This window comes from Pleurodeles waltl, chromosome 6 (assembly GCF_031143425.1).
Source record: "Pleurodeles waltl isolate 20211129_DDA chromosome 6, aPleWal1.hap1.20221129, whole genome shotgun sequence".
Classification (NCBI taxonomy): domain Eukaryota; kingdom Metazoa; phylum Chordata; class Amphibia; order Caudata; family Salamandridae; genus Pleurodeles; species Pleurodeles waltl.
The window spans coordinates 717581683-717601621 of record NC_090445.1 but is presented as its reverse complement, the minus strand read 5'-3'; the positions used below and the strand labels follow the sequence as shown (position 1 = coordinate 717601621).

General features: G+C 38.6%; 1 protein-coding gene across 2 annotated transcripts in view; it reads left to right on the top strand.

Moving 5' to 3' along the window:
• Positions 1-19939, top strand: part of WDR11 (WD repeat domain 11) — a 646314-nt gene that overhangs the window by 97089 nt on the left and 529286 nt on the right. For both annotated transcript variants that reach the window (XM_069239226.1, XM_069239227.1), the window contains exons 5-6: positions 14548-14734; positions 17454-17619. In XM_069239226.1, coding sequence (XP_069095327.1) covers positions 14548-14734; positions 17454-17619 — 353 coding nt within the window. The remainder of the gene's footprint in view (positions 1-14547; positions 14735-17453; positions 17620-19939) is intronic.

The following is a 19939-nucleotide window of genomic DNA, read 5'->3' as shown; positions in this document are numbered from 1 at the left end:
GTAGGTACTTATAGAGTTGTAGTTAGGACCTAGTTTCAATAGGAAGAGAGTTTTTTGTTTTGCCAATAACTTTGGAACTTTGGCACTGCTTGATGAATTTTCACGCAATTCTCAAAACTTATACTTCAGTCAGTTCTGCTGCTGCCTTGAAAGTTTCAGGGTGATCCGTCAAGCAGGGGCCCAGAAAATGAGGGGGGGGGGGTGTCCCAAAATGCGATTTCCCCTTTCGGTTTTTCATAGGGTCTTTAGATACGCCTGCAGCCCAAACTGCTGAACGGAATGACACCAAATTTGGCAAGAGTAAAATCCATTTAGTAGTTGTGGAGATATTATAGGTTAAAAAATAAAGATATCTGGGGACCCAGATCCTCTGCAAATTCAGCTATCTGGGACTGATATATGATTGGCTGCCAACACTTCATCAATGAAGTGATGGCAGCCATTTTGGGACTCTGCTTTAGTCCCACCAAAAATATAAAAAAAGAAAAGGGGCCATGGCAGGCACACCCTGAGGCCCTAGCCTTGGTGCAGGGGTCCCCAAGGGACCCTCCAAGGCTAAAAAGCCTCTTTTTTTTAAAGAAGCTGGTATTTTAGGAAAAACTGAATGTATTAGTACCACCTTTGCCTTCGATATTCATAGGCTTCAGGTGCACGCCCTACGGAAAAACATTCTTGTTATTCAAATGACACTGGTGGGGCGCCAGCCGATTTCTGGTGGGTCAGGGAAGAGCAATAAATAAAAAAATGCTTTTACATTTTGTATTTATCTCCTAACTTTTTCTGTGCTTCAAAATCAGGCTACGTATTCTTACAAATTGCTGCTTTTTCATTTAAGATGGGGATTGGTGTTTACTTTCTTTTCTCTGACTGCATAGACAGAGGAGCTTTTAAAGTCAACTATATGGCAATTTTGTTGAGGTACAAGGAGTGTGAAAGGAAAGGCTGTGGGATGTTCATACGTGTACAGGATGTTCATACCTGTAACTGAACTGTACATATTTTTCAGAATACATTAGCATTTAAGAAAGTAAAAATGAAGCACAAGCAAATAAAAAAACAAAAACACTTTTTTTGCTAATTGTGAAGTGTGATTGAAACAAAGTTTGTGGTACCATCTAATCAAATCAAAACATTTTTATTTGGTAATACACAAATATAAATAATCACTGAAACCCGATTGCCACACTCTACATTTGTATGCCCTATAGTTTTATCAGTGAAACCGTTTGTCTGTGCAAATTCAGAGGCCATTTCAATAGAAAATGTGCTATCTGTAAATGTCAGTGCACCGCTGCACGATGCTTTAGTAATATATTTGCAACAGTGTGCTCCAAAATGCACCACCAGCTTCACAGTACACCCCTACCACTCCCCTGCATTTACTACACTTTGTGTAAAGCTAGATTGTTTCACAATCCCCAGGACTTCAGTGATGTAACATTGTTAGCACCCCCACTTTGAATATTGTTCCAGCACATGAAAATATTGTTCTTTAAACACATGTCAATCATGGATAGCAACATGTTCGAGTGTTCTAATTCGGAAATATTCTGTTGTTTTAAAAAATATTCTACTGCTTTTAATCCCACTTCATGATTAATAGATGTATAGAGGGAGACTGCATCTATTGTGACCAATAAATACTCTTCCTGCCAATCAATATCCAACAGAATTTTTAGTAAATCTCCCGAGTCCTTAATATATGAACTCAAGGCTTATATGTGAACGTTTTAAGCAATGATAAATTAGTGTGGATAATGAGTGAAAATATTGGACCTTTAAATTGGTAACAAAATCTATCTGAATATATGATGAGGCTATGTATTTGTTTGTAGATATGGATGTGATAGAAGAATTATTCATTACTTAATAGAATCAAATTTGTGACAAATATTATGTATGAAAACCTATATGATTTCTGTTGATACAAGTTTGTAGGTGATTATAGATTGGCACTATTCTCTGTTTGTTCTTCTCTTCGCTTTTTTCTTCTTTTCCTGTTTAACACTACAAGTCCCAGCTTGCATCACTTTGGTAATATTGCAATTAGCTATAAATAGGGTGTTAATTGAATCGTTGAATTTTGAACTTGACAAAGACCGACTTGGTCGAAACGCGTTGTTCTTTCCCTTTATTCACAGTTAATAAATGATTAATTCACTATTCTTGATGGAGTGCTCAACCGAACGTTGCTTTGTTATTTAAAATTGAGGGTTCGGCTTGCCCTTGGTTTGAGCACCATTAATTGAGCCGCTTTGTTTTTGAGAAACACACATATATATATATATATATATATATATATATATATATATATATATATATATATATATATATATCCACACAGAAAAAATGCTCACTATAGGACTTTAGGCAGCCCTTGAGGGGTGGTGCGTCACAACCGGCAGAGCACTCCAGTTAATTTTATACATAAATCCAAAGTTTCCAGAGAACAGACGCACACTCAGGAATTCAAAAGCTGAGGTGTTTATTTAACACAACGCGTTTCGGCTGACAAGCAGCCTTGGTCACGTGTATAGTTCAACCAGTATACAACACTTTAAATACCATCCAGGCATAAACATAGAAACAGGACTGAGTTATCTTTACTTTTTGTGCAAATAGTTATCAGAATAATATGGGTAATATAGACATTGTACAATAGATGAAAAACGACTGATTCAATTAAATCAATATATCCATATACGTCCAACAATATATCTCATTGATGAATTATTATTTGACTGAATTACCACAAAATTGCTGCAAAAAATGCTAGATAATAAAAGCACTATAAATATATATAAATTATATATAAATATGATTGTCTGTTGTATAAGTCAGTACAAATATAGAGAATAAATGTAAATATAGGTGTAAATATAGATATAAATATAATTGAACATTTAGTACAAATATATAGGTGTATAAATATATAAATATAAATATAAATATAAATATGGCTCAAATATCTCCATATACTAAAAGAAGTATTATTTTATGTGGCAGAACCAATATTTTTAACTTTCAATTTTTCATTCCATTCTACTAGAAGCAATCCAATTCATCCAATGTATACATTTTTGGAAAAAAATGATTTTTTTTTTTACTTTTTATAATTCCAATTGCTGCTCAATGCCAATATATTGCCAAAAATTATTTTTCTGGTAAATCACACAACCCTTCTTCAATAAACTTATAGCAGAGCTATAGGAAAAAACTTCTCATTGTTTCTGTGTAGCCAATACCCACAACACCATGTGAAAGGAAAAAGTAATAATGAAATCAGGTTTCAGGAATCCATCCGGACCCCTCCATCCTGTAAAGACATAATCAAAACACATACATAAAAAAACAAGTAAATAAAATAGAACCTAATTGGAAAAATCTAAAGGAGCAGAGAGAAATAAGAAAACAAGAAACCACTGTTATTCACAATATAAGTTATTGTTAAAAGTTAATATAAGATAAGATACAGCAACTGTAATTCCTTCTATTTTACTAAACCAAATTCATTATATTAATCATCAAACAAGTGGGTATTAAGCTCTTCACCAATGTTCAATCCTCTTGGTGTCTTGGTTTCTAAGTCTACAATGTATTTGGATTCTTTTTTGCGTAAAGTTAGCTCTCTATTACCACCTCTGTGGTGTGATGGCACATGTTCAATACCAAAATAGGATAACAAGGTACTATAAGTTATTTGCACACATGCATTGATTCAAAGACAATAAACACAGGTCTGTGGATAATCACAAAAATTAATTACATACAGTTATATAAACTCCGAAACAAATTTATAGTACATCAGAAATTACGATAATCAAATATGAATTCCATCACATTGATATTATACATAAAAAGTTCATGAAGATTATTCTCATCCAATTGTCCTGATTTCCACAATGAAATATTATGGCTCCGCAGTTGCACAATTTGAATCCCAATTGTTCATAAATGTCCAATATCAGTGCAATCCTATTCAAAGATAATCCATAAATGAATGTCCTTCACATCGTCCCGTTGTCAACACGTGTTTCATCCCGGGAGTACCCATGGATTTCCTCAGGACCTCCTGTAAAAATTGCTCCACTTTTCGTATTGTGAATATATCCTTAATCTGGACCGCTATTATTCCCGTCACGGGAATGTCCGTTTTCGATTTCTGCTTCATATAGCTGTATATAATGCGGGCAGCCGAGGGGCCGCGGCTTCTAGTTATCGGGAGACGGAGAGATTAGCGTACTCGCTTGACGGTCTAATATTACATAATAGCGGTCCAGATTAAGGATATATTCACAATACGAAAAGTGGAGCAATTTTTACAGGAGGTCCTGAGGAAATCCATGGGTACTCCCGGGATGAAACACGTGTTGACAACGGGACGATGTGAAGGACATTCATTTATGGATTATCTTTGAATAGGATTGCACTGATATTGGACATTTATGAACAATTGGGATTCAAATTGTGCAACTGCGGAGCCATAATATTTCATTGTGGAAATCAGGACAATTGGATGAGAATAATCTTCATGAACTTTTTATGTATAATATCAATGTGATGGAATTCATATTTGATTATCGTAATTTCTGATGTACTATAAATTTGTTTCGGTGTTTATATAACTGTATGTAATTAATTTTTGTGATTATCCACAGACCTGTGTTTATTGTCTTTGAATCAATGCATGTGTGCGAATACCTTATAGTTCGTTACGGGTAACATTAGGTTACCTCTTTTGGGGAGACTGGAGGGTGCAACCCCTATATTTGGCACCGTGCACTAAAGTGCTATTTGTTGCTTTATCCTTGGAGGCAGGAGCGCCTTATCACTCGTATTTCACCCCCACATTTAAATTAGGATAACAAGGTACTATCAGAATTATGACAATCCTGAAAATGTCTTGCTACAGGGTAGTGCGGATCCTTTGATGTAATAGCACGCATGTGTTCCAAAATACGTTTCTTCACTGCGTGTTTGGTACTACCCACATACCAAAGATGACATGGACATTCTAATACGTAAATAGTAAAAGGAGTACTACATGTCAAAAACTGCTTGATTTGTCTCTTCATCCCTGGTTTACTTGTGGGGTACTCTTTCCTGATCGTACTATTGCGGCAAGCTTTGCAATGGCCACATGGAAAGAATCCCTGTAAATTGTGTTCCTTTATTTGAGAAATAGAAGTGACATCATTTGATCTCAATAAATCATGAAGATTGCGCCCTCTTCTATAAGTAAGGGCCAATTCTGAATCTCTTTACCAATAATAGGGTCCCATTTCAAGATGTTCCAATGTTTAGAAATAATCTTTTTAATCTGAGTAGTGTCCTCATTATAAGTTAGGATCAACCTGATGTCTTCATCGTTCTCATCTTTTACTCTAACAGTATTATCAAAAAGAGTCTGGATTCTTTCCACTGTCTTGATTTTTTCTGTCGCTTTTTTAATTACCCAATCTGGGTAGCCTCTTTGCTTAAACCTTATTATCATGTATTTCTGTTCTTGTTCAAATGCCTCATCTGTATTGCTGATTCTTTTGGCTCTCAATAATTCGCCATACGGGATACTCCATTTCAGTTTCTCAGGATGACCACTGGTAGCATGTAATAAACTATTTCCTGCTGTAGTTTTACGAAAAAGTTCAGTGTGGATCATGTTATCTTTAATCTTAACTTTAGTATCCAAAAATTCAATTGAAGAATGGCTAATATATGTTAATTTAATATTGCAATCATTTTCATTGAGTTTCTCGATGAATCGAATAGCCTCATTTTCCGATCCTTTCCAAATTATGAAAAGGTCATCAATATGCCTAAGCCATAATGTGGCCTGTTTTATTTCTGGGTACTTATCTTCATCTTTAAAGATCTCTTCTTCCCACAGACCTAAGAACAGACAGGCAAAACTGGGAGCAAAGCAAGTTCCCATTGCAGTCCCGAGTACTTGTTTATAAAGTTTGCCATCAAATAGAAAAATATTGTTAGTCAAACAGTATCTTATCATTTCAATAATCATATCCGTATGCGCCAAATATCGTAAAGATCTAGTACGTAAGAAATGTTTGCATGCTTGTATGCCTTTCTCATGATCAATGATAGTATACAGAGAATTCACATCTAAGGATATAAGTAAAAAATCCTCTTCCCAAATGATGCCTTCCAATTTACCTAAAAAATCTTTAGTATCTTGAACATAGGAGGGTAAGCTCATGACAAATTCCCTCAAGAAAAAATCCACATATTTGGATACATTTTCCAATGCATTACCACATGAGGAAACTATGGGTCTCCCTGGAGGGTTATTCCTATCTTTGTGAATTTTAGGGAGGATGTATAATAGAGGTAACTTGGGAAAGTCCTTTTTCAGGAAACAATACTCTTCCCATAGCAGGAGGCCCTTATCCTTCCACTCAGTTAGGAGGTCCCAAATTCCTATAATACTGTTCGTATATACATCTTTAGTCACTGCCCTGTAGAATTGTGAGTTGCTCAACTGTCGCATAACCTCATCAATATATCTTTGTCTTTTCCAAAGGACTATATTTCCTCCCTTATCTGCCGGACAGATAATGGTATCACCATCCTCTGCTAGTAGTCTGATAGTTTCACACTGTTTATATGTCATGTTATTATTCCATCTAGGTTTAAACCATGTTCGATGTCAAAAATGTATCAACCCTTGAACAGCCATGTCATAAAAGGTATCAATATTATCGTGATTCATATTCGGGAAAAATGTAGACTTAGGTTTAAAACCTGAAGGGACTGTACAATCATACAATACCCAAATCATCTAAAGTCTGATAAAGACCTTTCCCATCGATCTGAACATCTTGATCTTGTTCTAGTTCATGCAAAGTCAATAAGGTATCAACATCACTAATAGATAAAACATGTTTATCAGTATCATTAGACATAGATGGTTCTAAACCATTACCAATATTTCCTTTCAATTTAAACCACTTTTTTAGTTTCAATTTTCTGATAAATTTGAACAAGTCTATACAAGTTTCAGCATAATTGAATCGTACAGTAGGACAGAAAGAGAGGCCTAAACATAATGTTTTTTTATCTTCTTCGGTTAACTGGTGATCTGATAAGTTAATAATAGTCTTATTCACCATCTCATTATCCATTATGTTGGTACATTGGAGCCTTTTGTTGTTTTTCCCACTTGCTCCAAATTTTGATCTCTTCTTATTGCAAATTCTAGATCTCTCTCTCCTCTTCTGGCTCCGGCTCTTCTTCCTCTTCGGCCCATTGATCTGCCTCTGTAATTCTGTCCTTCCCCTTTCTGCTTGTACGGGACTTGCCTGCTGCGTCGCAGCAGGCGATATTCGTCTAAAAAAGTGGCCGGCTTGTTGGTGATTTCGATATTAGAAATTTCACTATCAGTTGAACTTAAGGAGTCAATCTCTTTTGTACTTTCCAATTCACTTTCAGAGGTTGAGGGCTGATCTACAGGTAAGGAGTAATTGGATCCTGATTTATACAAATGATCATATTTTCTGCTAAATGTCAGGATCCTACCACTTTCATAATCTCCTATATCTCTATGTAGTTTTTGTTGTTTTTTGATCTTTATATCATCTTCATATTTTTTCAATTTAGTCTTCATTGTTTCAAGAAAACGAGAAATGGTTTCTTTTTCAGGTCTAGAAGCAAGATCTTCTTTTATTTTTTTGATATCTGTTAGTAAAGTTTCTCTGTCAAGCCATGCATATTTTACCAAAATTACAAGCATGTGTTTAGAACTAGTTGCCGAATTTTCTGCCCATTCTTTCAGCATTTCAGGATTGGATGACTCATATGATGGTGTAATAAAAGATTCTCAATCCTCTTGGGACCATATCTTGATCAATATAATTCTGTAAAGAAGTGGCTTCCCACCATTTAGATATTTCTTGTTTGCATAATTTTTCTAGTTTGTAAAGTAATGTACTTAAATCATTGTTGCATCCTGTATCATTACCAAGTAATTTTCCTCTGATAGTAGTTTTCGCAAACAGTGCTTGAGCAGCTATTTTTCTCTCATTGTCAATGTCATCATCCATATTGTCATCTATTACCAAATCTAAATAATACAGAAAATACTACTAATACAAGAAAAATAAATATTCAATCCTTCAAATGAAGTCCCCTGGGTAAAATACCCAGTTCCCCTTGCCGGGACACGTCGGACAAAATTAAGTATTATATGCCTTCTTAGAAAATTCATTTGTAACTTGTTATGCGTGATTATAAGCTCATAGACGTTGGAGCCAGTTTCAGAAAATCGGGATGAAAAAAATCGGGATGAAAAAAATATACTGTATTTTCCGGCATATAAGACGACTGGGCGTATAAGACGACCCCCTACTTTTCCTGTTAAAATATAGGGTTTGGGCTATACTCGCTGTATAAGACTACCCCTCTTCCAACGCACACCAAATAAAAATTTAAAAACATCAGATTTGATTTTAACATGGTAATTTTAATTCAAATGCTTATGACATGCAGGTACTTAGTAGGAAAACTGTCACTTATAAACAGAAGGCTGTTTGTCATCAAACATGTAAACATAAAACAGTGCAAGTGGAATAGCCTGGAGCACATGCAGAAATACGTGCCTGTCCAGACAACTGCCAGCGAGGATTGCGGCACACGGTAAGGACAGCTCAACTCACGGTTGACCAATCAGCTCTGTGTCCACAAGTAGCTGAATCTTGTGGGATGCGGAACCCATCATACGCTTGGAATCGATTTCCAAATGCAACGCACGGTGGCTCAGCTACAGGGCGCCTGTCCCTGAAGTTTCAGCACACCGTATACCGGCGTATAAGACGACCCCCGACTTTTGAGGAGATTTTCAGGGGTTAAAAAGTCGTCTTATACGCCGGAAAATACGGTAATATAATTAGTGAACTTGATTACTGGCAATCTTTAGTGATTATTTGTGTATCATGAATAGTGAATCAGCACTTTTCTAAAGAATCGTACTTAATCTCAGGCGATAATTGTAAATGGAGAGAAGCCAAAATTCAGGAATTGCTGAAAAAAGATGTCACCGTTATTCAGTTTGTTAGTACCGCTGTGCTGTGCTCAAAATATCAGCCTTTTGCTTCGACGCCATGCGTTACTAATGTGTTATCGGCAGAATTAAAAAATAATTCAAAAATAATAGTTAGGACCGCAAATTCACATCATTTTGAAGATTCGTTTCGATCGCCGAGATAATGCGGCGTTAAGGTCTGCAGCTGCGACTCCAATGCGAATACCGTGTAGATGGCCGAGAATATCACGGATAATTTTTCGGTTGTTCGGTAACTTTACGCAAAAAAGAATCCAAATACATTGTAGACTTAGAAACCAAGACACCAAGAGGATTGAACATTGGTGAAGAGCTTAATACCCACTTGTTTGATGATTAATATAATGAATTTGGTTTAGTAAAATAGAAGGAATTACATTTGCTGTATCTTATCTTATATTAACTTTTAACAATAACTTATATTGTGAATAACAGTGGTTTCTTGTTTTCTTATTTCTCTCTGCTCCTTTAGATTTTTCCAATTAGGTTCTATTTTATTTACTTGTTTTTTTATGTATGTGTTTTGATTATGTCTTTACAGATTGGAGGGGTCCAGATGGATTCCTGAAACCTGATTTCCTTATTACTTTTTCCTTTCACATGGTGTTGTGGGTATTGGCTACACAGAAACAATGAGAAGTTTTTTCCTGTAGCTCTGCTATAAGTTTATTGAAGAAAGGTTGTGTGATTTACCGAAAAAATATTTTTTGGCAATATATTGGCATTGAGCAGCAATTGGAATTATAAAAAGTAAAAAATAAAAATAAAAAATATATATATATATTTTTTTTTTTTTAAATGTATACATTGGATGAATTGGATTGCTTCTAGTAGAATGGAATGAAAAATTGAAAGTTAAAAATATTGGTCTGCCACATAAAATAATACTTCTTTTAGTATATGGAGATATTTGAGCCATATTTATATCTATATTTATATATTTATACACCTATATATTTGTACTAAATGGTCAATTATATTTATATCTATATTAACCCCTATATTTACATTTATTCTCTATATTTATATTTGTACTGACTTATACAACAGACAATCATATTTATATATAATTTATATATATTTATAGTCCTTTTATTATCTAGCATTTTTTGCAGCAATTTTGTGGTAATTCAGTCAAATAATAATTCATCAATGAGATATATGGTTGGACGTATATGGATATATTGATTTAATTGAATCAGTCGTTTTTCATCTATTGTACAATGTCTATATTACCCATATTATTCTGATACCTATTTGCACAAAAAGTAAAGATAACTCAGTCCTGTTTCTATGTTTATGCCTGGATGGTATTTAAAGTGCTGTATACTGGTTGAACTATACACGTGACCAAGGCTGCTTGTCAGCCGAAACTCGTTGTGTTAAATAAACACCTCAGCTTTTGAATTCCTGAGTGTGCGTCTGTTCTCTGGAAACTTTGGATATATATATATATATACACTATAGACTATATATTATTATTAAGCATGATTTATAAAGCGCATAGCTACATGACAAAGGTTTTCTAGCACTAAGCTCAAGTACAGAAAAATGAGTCAAGATTAGTGAGATTCCAAAAGTTGAAACAGCTGGGTCTTTAAAGATTCACAAAACAAAGAAGGTGACTGGCTCTCCCTCAGTCTAGGAGGGAGATCATTCCAGAGTCGAGATTTCCTAATTCTTAGAATGGCAGCCAACCTCATGTGGCTTGCATGCAACTGGTGTGTAGGGGCATATGTGGATACTAAGGCTCTAATATAGGCTGATCCAGAATTTGAAATGCATTTGTGCATATACTACAATGCCTAAAAATGCACAATGTGTAACCAGTGTAGCATCCTGAGCATACTGGCTGTGGAGCTGCATCTGGGAAGGTGGAGCAGAAGTCCAGCAGTGACATTCTGGGCAATCTGGAGGCGTTTAAGTACTGTTTTTGCCACACCCAGATATAACACATTCCCATAATCCAGTCTGGAGATAACTATGTTCTGAATCACGGTTCTTTGGGCAGATGTGGGGAGACAATAAAGAATCATCCTTAAGCACTTCAAGATGACAAAACTAGTGGTGGGCACATTATGATTTTGATGACTCATGGTACGTTTGTCATCAAGTCACACTCCTAAATGCTTCACAGCCGCCACTGGGCTGGGGGAGACTACTCAAGGTTGAAGGCCACAAGTGAGAGTCCCAGGGAGTCAAGGGATTGTTCATCAACAAAACCTCCGCCGTCTCCCCATTTAGTTTCAGGGAGTTGAAATGCATCGCTGGGTCATGTTTTAACATAAAATGGACATGAGTTCTCACCCCGAAATCTACTGCAGGAGAGATTCTCCAAATTTTCTAAAATCACCGTCACAAATTAAAAGAGTATATTATTTTGTTAATACACAGCATTTTAAAAGCATGTCTATTATTACATTAAAAACTCAACCCCTCCTCATGTCTGTTAAAGCTAGGTGGGTCACAAAAGTTTGTTGTTCTAAAAATTGGGTTGTGGTTCTAAAAAATGTGGGAAGCACTGTTGTAAAGAATGTGCACATTGTGCATACGCAGAATGCCATCACTCACAATCAGGGGAACAAATAGCTGAAGAGGGCTGACTAATTTCCCGTGCTGTATGCTGTGGTTGGCGGAATCAAAGAACAAATGGCAACCAGTGGATTAAGAGGGTTGAAAAAAGGCTCATAACATTTTTTTTCCTTAAAAAAAAAACAATAATCTGGCAAGACAGCTCAAAAATGTGCCATTGCTTTCCAGCTGCCTTTCCCCAGGGTGACATTGTACACTATTTACAATATTTACAATTTTGCGTTGAGGAAATTGGAGCCCAGGAACATGTCACTGAGATTCCTAGTAGTGCACATGGAAACCTGCACCTAGTGGAGCTTTCCCAGGATTCTTCCGGGAATGCTTGTCAATTCCCAAAAGTAGTAAATCTGCTTGCATGTGAATATTTCCTATAATTTGTTTTATCTTGAAACTTCACTGAAAGATATTCTGCCCTTTTCATTATTTTTCACATTCTTTTTGGAGAACTTAAAGAGCGCTTTTCCTTACTCTGCAATTATGTCTAGTAGGAATACGAAGGGGCAGAATCAATAGGTTTGATCTTTGTAAGGAAGTGCTATTGGCTTTCCCAATGCTTTGATTGCACTTTGGGGAGAACGTTTAGACAAACGCATCTGACAGATGGATTGTACAGGCTGCTTGCTGAGTGCGAAATAGACTTAATGCATCCCAAAGGAGACAACAGAACACAGCCAAAAGAAAGTAGGTGAGACTGTCAATCACATCTTGTTTCAGCTTGCATAAATATTTCAAAGTCTCAGCCCAGTGGCTGAAGGTTACAGAGCGAAAGAAGCATTTGCGAAATGAGGGTGATCCAAAGCCCCTTAAAGCAATTACAATATACACCATGTCAGCAGTGAATGGCACATGCTCCCTTACAATTCCAACCTAGACACATGGTGAGGTTGAAATCTGAAACTGGCATTTTCCTCCCAATGTGCAGTGCTGTGTTATTGTTCAGTGTGTAGGACAGCCACTGTGCTAGAACCTGACTTTGCCTTGTCGTTGTTCTTCTACATGTGTGTATTGTTTTATTGCCACTGACCAGGATGAGTTCATTTTGACTAGCTTGCCTCTGTCTTTTAGGTAAAATGTCAATAATTGTACAAGTGTGCTGTTGTAGCTCATTCGGCCTGTGATGGTTTTAAGGGCTCGGTGGTAGATGAGGCCAGGACAGCCCAGAGTGGCAGTCCTACAGAAGGGAGTTTCTCCCTGGTATTGTGCTGGGGTTGGTGTACGCCAACCTTCCTCATAATCTTTACACAACAGTAAAGTGCGTGAGATCTCTAGGGATCAAGTTGGGTTTCCGGGTTAGAGGCCTCGTTTTCTTTTTCTTTTAATGCCTTTAAGATGGATGGTGGAGTATAGGGTCCGTTATGAAGTAATGTGTGACTGGAATAAAGTAGCCGAGACTGCTGCACAGATGGTGTTAAGTATAGACTATTTTAGTGCAGTGCATGCTGGGAAGTAAGGGGAAGATGAGTGGTTTATGAACAAATGGGTTCTGTCTATATTGACCTGTCCTTTACTCTCAGATAACTGTTGCATAGAAAATGCTTAGATCTGAGCTGTTTCAGGGGTAGCTATGGCATCATCCCACACCCCTGTATTTATAGTAGTATGAAACATAAATATTATCCCAAGCTGTACTTCCTGTGTTGGTACAGCATAGAGTTCTCACAGTTTGTTAAATGAGGTGTCATTGTCAGGATGTCTGGGAAGTGCCGAAGTCATGGATGGAAGCACTAATCAGAGCTAACCGAGTTCTGCTTTCAGAGCACCCCGGTGGCCTTACAGCTGACTATTGCGGTCAGGATTCCAGAGCAGCAGGTGTACAGTCCAAAATTGCTGCTAGGTCTACTGCCTTCCCAGTTACTAAATGGGGAACTACAAGTGGAATCTGGGGAAACAGGTCAACAAAACAAGGAAGAACAGAGATTGTTGCACCAGCAGATGACACCAATGCACCAAAGAGCAGAATAAATATCAAGGGGGTCAGTATGCATATACTTTCATACATGCATCTCCATGCATAGATAATAATCCAACCTAAACCCAAGTTTCGGGTCTCACACTTCTCAGGCCATAGGGACACCCAGTTCTGGAAAGACGCTCTGAGGTGCAAAAAAGGCCCATGGCTATTTGGCAGAAGACACACATAAAACGGCAATGTAGACAAGATGTACTCGGCAAGATGTAATCAAAATAACTACTAAAGCATAAGTGAAGGAGCTACAAAAAACAGGTGCACAGTGTTGGCAGGTCAGGAAGTATGCGACTAGCAAGGAGACCCACAGGCAACTGTGGCAAGGCAAGAAGCAACTCTTTCTGCAAGTTTTTATATTGGTACTTGCTGAACCACCCCAAAAGTGAAGGGCACACCAGGTACTGCTTAGTCCTAACTGGTGTCTCTGTTAACATCCCCACTCACACTGTCCAAAAGAAAAAGGGCACTGCCAATGCACATAACAAAATTATGTTAGGACAGAGAAGTTATCTTTCAACTTCTGAGATGGCTGCACCACGTGTAGGATGAAGTTTTCAATGCCATGCCCAGTATGTATAGGGCAAGCATCCAGAAAGCACCAGGCCCTCAAAAGAGACAGCATCCCAACCATTTCTACCTTTTTGGCCTAGGTGCTGCCCTAGACTAGCAAGTAGAATATCATATAGGCCAACGCGGCTCCAAGGTGAAAGTCCTGTTTCGCCGCCCACCACACCTCTTCAAGGTTGAGCCCTCAGAAATGCCACATTGGCAGGGATAACACTTTGGCCATCATCTGCTTCTGGTGCGGACAGTCTCTGGGCTTGGTGGTGTATACATTTTTTGGTCGTTCAGTTTGATGTGGTGACAGTTGTGTAATCAGCAACATTAAGGCATTTTCTTCTGTTTGTATACGCAGTGCTCACCAGCGAAGGGATCGTTTTCATCTCAGACTTCTCTCCGTCAAAAGCTCCTGCTAACTCTGGGAAGAAGGTCTACATCTCCAGCCCCCACTCCAGCCCGGCTCACAGCAAGCAGGTGGTGGCCACTGGGCCCAAGAAGGCTCTCCACAAAGTCAAAATTCTCATCACCAACGAGAAACCCAGGTAAAGAGGACATGCTAATGGTGTTTTTGTTTTTAGGTCGAGCGTAAGCCTTCAACTCCGTGTATACTTTTTGTACACTTCTTTTGGCTTAAAGCGATTTCATTTGTTGGTTGCAGTGTCCTTTCATGCTTGCTAGTGGTCAGGTCTGCTTTTTTCTCCCTCCTTTTTCTGTTTCAGAGCAGTGACCAACTACTGTATTATTCCACTTTGGTGTCCCTATCTGTTGCTGTGACTGACTTTTCTTGTTGTTTCTTTGTTGCTGCCTTTTCACTGTGGGTGTTTTAGGCTGGTAGCTGCCTGTTTTATTGCTGCATTCCGTTCCTCTTAAGTCGCTGACATTTGTTTTGGCTTTATTCCACTGCTGTCCTCGATTACCTCTGCCTCCTAAAATAAGCTTATTTTACAAAAGAAACACCTGATCGTTTAGCATTGCTCATGTAAGCCACAATATGCCCTTTCTGGTAGAATGTATCTAAACCTAGAAGCAATGGTGTTAAACTTGCTTTGCCTTCAGAGTCTCTGTCCCATGCACAGGGCATTGCTTATCTCCTTTCTTGGGGGCCATAACTCTTCTCAGACTGCTCTGCTATTGTTAACTTCATTAGAGTTTTGTTGAAATGGGAAGCAAGAACTCTTGCAAGACTTGTCATTTTGTTGAAATAAAAAAAAAAAGTTTCCAGCCTTATTTTCCAATTTGTCTGATGTCAGTAGCCGCCAGTAACCACCTAAATATGGCAGGAAAAGAACAAATTATGACAGGGTTGACCAATTTATGTGACAAGAAAAGTCTGGTTCTGAATTTACAATGCCAATAGCTCTAACTCAAGAAAATGTGAGTTCTATTGCATTGCAAATGTCTGTTTAATTAGGAAATGGAAAAGGTGCCACAAAAATGTGCTTTGTAAACTCCTGTGAGCATTTGAGCTGACGAGCTCTGGTGTAGCACCTGTGCGCCTACTGAGTGGTACAAAAACCTGCGAATACGTTTAGGCAGCATTTCAAGCAACCCCGTCTGCCACACTTTGCTCTCCTCTGATGACGGCCGAAAGCCAGAAACACGTGTCCGGATATACGGCATTCGCCGCATCAAGTTAGGTGAAAACTTTCTACAATGTTACAGCACTTGCTGCACCCATTTATGGTGAAAGACTTTTTGAAATATTATTCGAATTCATTCTAATGACTGCATTTATCATGATGCTTTGGGGCTATTCGAGCTGAAATGTAACACAGGGTGCTCCCTTTTTGGATTGCTTTTCTGTTATGTTTAAAATATGTTGCTAAGGTTGGAGAGTTGCATCTTCTCTTACGGACATATGCAACGCCTCAGTCTCAGCCAAGAGAACGTTTTTTAAAGTACAAGTTGAGCTCGTTAGTATGAAGCATTCTCCTTCTTCAGGTGGCAAAAAAACTCATGAAGTGTACTAGATTTTATCTCAAAGTAGCCATTAAAAGTCAGAAAACGAATGTAACAAGGTTGTTAGGAAGCCATACAGCCTGTTTTACCACACTGTTACATTTGAGGCACACCACCAGCCCGTTTGCAAATAGGAAGTCATATCTTCAAGTCTTTTTTGTCTTAAGCAAATATGTTCTCTTGCCCAGCCTCAGTTATCCTTTGTGCTTCAGAGGCACAGAGGCCACTTGATCAAATCGAGGTCGAGCTCCGGGTCGTCTGTTTGGGAATGGCCAATGCTGGCAATGGCCAAAGGTAATTCCAGTTGTGATATGAACTGGATTCTCTCTGGCACGTTCTCGGTGGGGCTCACGCTGGTAGACATTGTCAATTATTTACCATTAATTTGATTGGCACATTTTTGCGCATGATTACATGTGAGAAGATTTCCAGTAACAATGTAGGTGATTTTATTTATCGACCTCCTTCCATAAACACACTGGCTTTGGTTACTAAAGCACGTGGTATAACATTGTGGACATGACTCTAGCAATATCTGTGTTGTGGATTGGTTGTAAATTTGCATTGATTTGCAAGCATTCACAGGTGATGCCTTTTTGACATTTCTCCTGAAATTGTTGGGTAAAGTCTTTCGAATACTGCAGCCCATTGCTCATTCTGATAGAATGGGCAAGTAATCTTTCATTTAAGGAAGTCGTTTCTGGAACAGATTTCAGTAAATTCAGAAAGAATGTCAAAAGGATTCCTGAGAGTTAATGTCGGCAAGATGCTCATGTGTAAAGGACGCGTTTAGTCTGTAGCTGAGAACTGTGAGATGCCACATTAAAGGTTTGAGAAATTTCAATGATACATTTTTCGTTTAATCTCCATTACTGAAGCTTTGGGAATTTATCCTGCACAAAGGCTTAAGATGTCCTTTACAATTGGGTTGAACCGACATCATGAAATGCAAATGTCTATTCTCCTGAAGACTGGCCAGTTGAGGCTTTTGAAATCATTGAAATATAGATCCACTTATCCTGGTGAAATAAATCAATGATTTGGAAAGCACTCCTGGTACAATGTACAAATGCAAGTTCATTTAGTTCAACATTTAAAGTGAACTTCTGACATTGTATGTGTGATTTAATCTGTGTGGGCGAAACAATTACAGTATCATATTTAAAAGTATTAAATGTGAGGCACCTAAATTCTAAACTATGTTCAATAATTGCAAGAATTGCTCTTTAAGACCATGTGGTGGGAAAGCGTCATCACCAAATTCACTACTGCCACAGAAGTGTTGTGTTCGATGTTTTGCAGCACAGAGTCTGTCACACTAAATGACTGCCTGCAGCTCTCGTACCTGCCCTCCCGCAGAAACCACATGCTCCTCCTGTACCCAAGAGAGATCCTCATCCTGGACCTGGAGGTGAACCAGACTGTGGGCGTGGTAGCCATCGAAAGGACAGGCGTGCCATTTATACAGGTAGAAAACCTTATTTTTCATATTCATATGTAACGTGTTTTTGTGCCTTGGCAGTTTCTATGTATTCTGTTCACCATGTGAAACTCTTATCACAGAATCAGAGTGCACAAAATTCTGAGCCTTTCAGCATATCTTAACACAAGATATCTGTCTGCAGTTGGGTAAGAAGATGGTTTGGCATTGCAGCTGATTTCAGTCATGGCTACTGACGTCTCTTTGTACTGAGTGGTAGGTTTAGGCCTGGTTATTATACTAAAGGGGTAATCACAAATTATTTAAAGCCTTAATAGTGCTGTGGCTTGATATGAAAGATTCCTCATGATGCTTTCAGGCTGCTTGCTATTAATTGCACGGGTGCTTTTTATATGATGAGCAGCTCTTTCCAGTAATACGTTTGTCTGATAGTTATTTCTACCTGCAAATTCCTTCAACCTCCAGGTGCCTGGATGCGGAAAACTTTGCAAGAGCTTATCTGTGGGTGGCTCCAGATTGACTCTTACTACTAACTGAATATGATGTAACAGGGCCATATATGGCACTTCGATGTCAATTCCCTTTTTTCCCACCCTTTTTTTTGTTGTACTATCTTGAGAAGTTTTCTTCTGTTACCAAAATTTTTGCAGTTCCATAGATCCTGTTTCTGGATGTTCCTTTGTCCGCTGTCGTTCTCAGTCTTGGAGCATGCCTTCTATTCAGGGGAGCCTATTGACTACGTCTTTAGTCTCTACCCCTTCCCAGTGCCTGGCTCTGTTCTGGTGTCATGCTCAGTGCTGCCAGATTTGTTCTCAACTTTCCTAAACCTGGTGCTGACCCCGGTTAGTGGCGAGGTTCACGAAGGCTTTGTTGACTAGCTTCTGGCTCCCTCAAACTCATGGTGTGCTGAAAGGCCCTAAGGAGATCCAAGTCTGTTGAATGCCCGTCTGCCAGCGCTCTTTACACAAATGCTGGTCAGCTTTCGACTGCCAGTCAGCTTTGCTTAGATTTGACATTTTCTGCGAAAGGCGATGACCGTTTTTCGCCATCAGCACCCGGCGGCTGGTGTCAGTGCAGTGCCCTCACCCAGTCTTCCAAGTGTGAACTGTTTTTCAGTGGAAGTTGACTGGACATTTATGGTTGCTCTTGATGCTCTGTCTCCTCACCCCTCGCAACCTTGACCCAGAGAGTCACAGTCCTCAGCTTGTTCTTCCATTAGAGTGTCAGGAAAGGTGTTGAGGATGTAGCATTTTGCACCTTCTCTTCTTGGGAGTCTCTGTAAGATTTCTATCACACCTTCTTTAATGCCAGCAGATAGGAGTCCAAGCTTGCTCTTAAATGGGCCTCACGTCTTCCTTGTAAAGACAATTCACACCTAATGTGACTGTGCAGAGCTGTGGTGGCATTACATTTTTTTCTATCCAGTTCACAAGTTAAAACCATTTTCCGATGGATACTTCTAACTACAGATTTCTCACCTTTAAAATATTCCCCAGATGCCAGACTAGATCTAGAAACTTTTCATATCAGTGCTCTTGTGCACCGCAAAGTGACACTTTGTGCCTTTGTGTAAGCTTTGTTCTGTTCAGACTTCTTTCCACACCCGAATTGACTGAGGAGAGGCACATACGAGTGCCACCCTGGTGCACCGTCAGTTACTTTTTTTCTATGCCTTCGAACAAGGTTTCGGAGCTCTGTGCCCACTTTTATTTGCTTGTCAGTGACCCCAAAATGAAATCCGCTGTGCCTGAGAACAATCTTCCCTTCTAATACTACCAACTTCAAACCATGCCATAATTGCAGAAAACATGTCAGTCATCGACCCACACTAGGTGTGTCTTTGGTGCTTGGTGGGGGACATAACTCCAAGTTGTGCGATGAGTGCGCCCTCAAACACCCAAAGGATATTCAGGACTGTGAAGTGAAATATTACGTCAGGATGAGGTTGCATTCCTTTTGTAAGACCTGCTCTTAATTTCGAGCCTGCGGTCAAAGTCCACTGGTAAGTTGAAGTCCAAGCCCAAGCATTGAAAGTGAAGCAAGAGTTGACCCATCCCACTCATCTCTTTCAGAAGAGACGTTGAGATGCACATCGGCAAAGCCTCAGCAGGTCAAGCCCTGTTAGAAATGGGGTCTTTGGTTGGAAGTCAGGTTACCCCTGTCAAAGCAAGGACCCTCACTCTAGTCAGGGTAAGTCACACACAATCCAATTTATCCTGTCACGCTTAACTTAAAAGGCAATGTGTAAAGTATTTGTGCAATAAGTCATGCAATAACACAGTATAACACCACAAAAATAAACCGCAGTATATGTTGAAATATCACTGTAAAAATGATATAAAGTGTC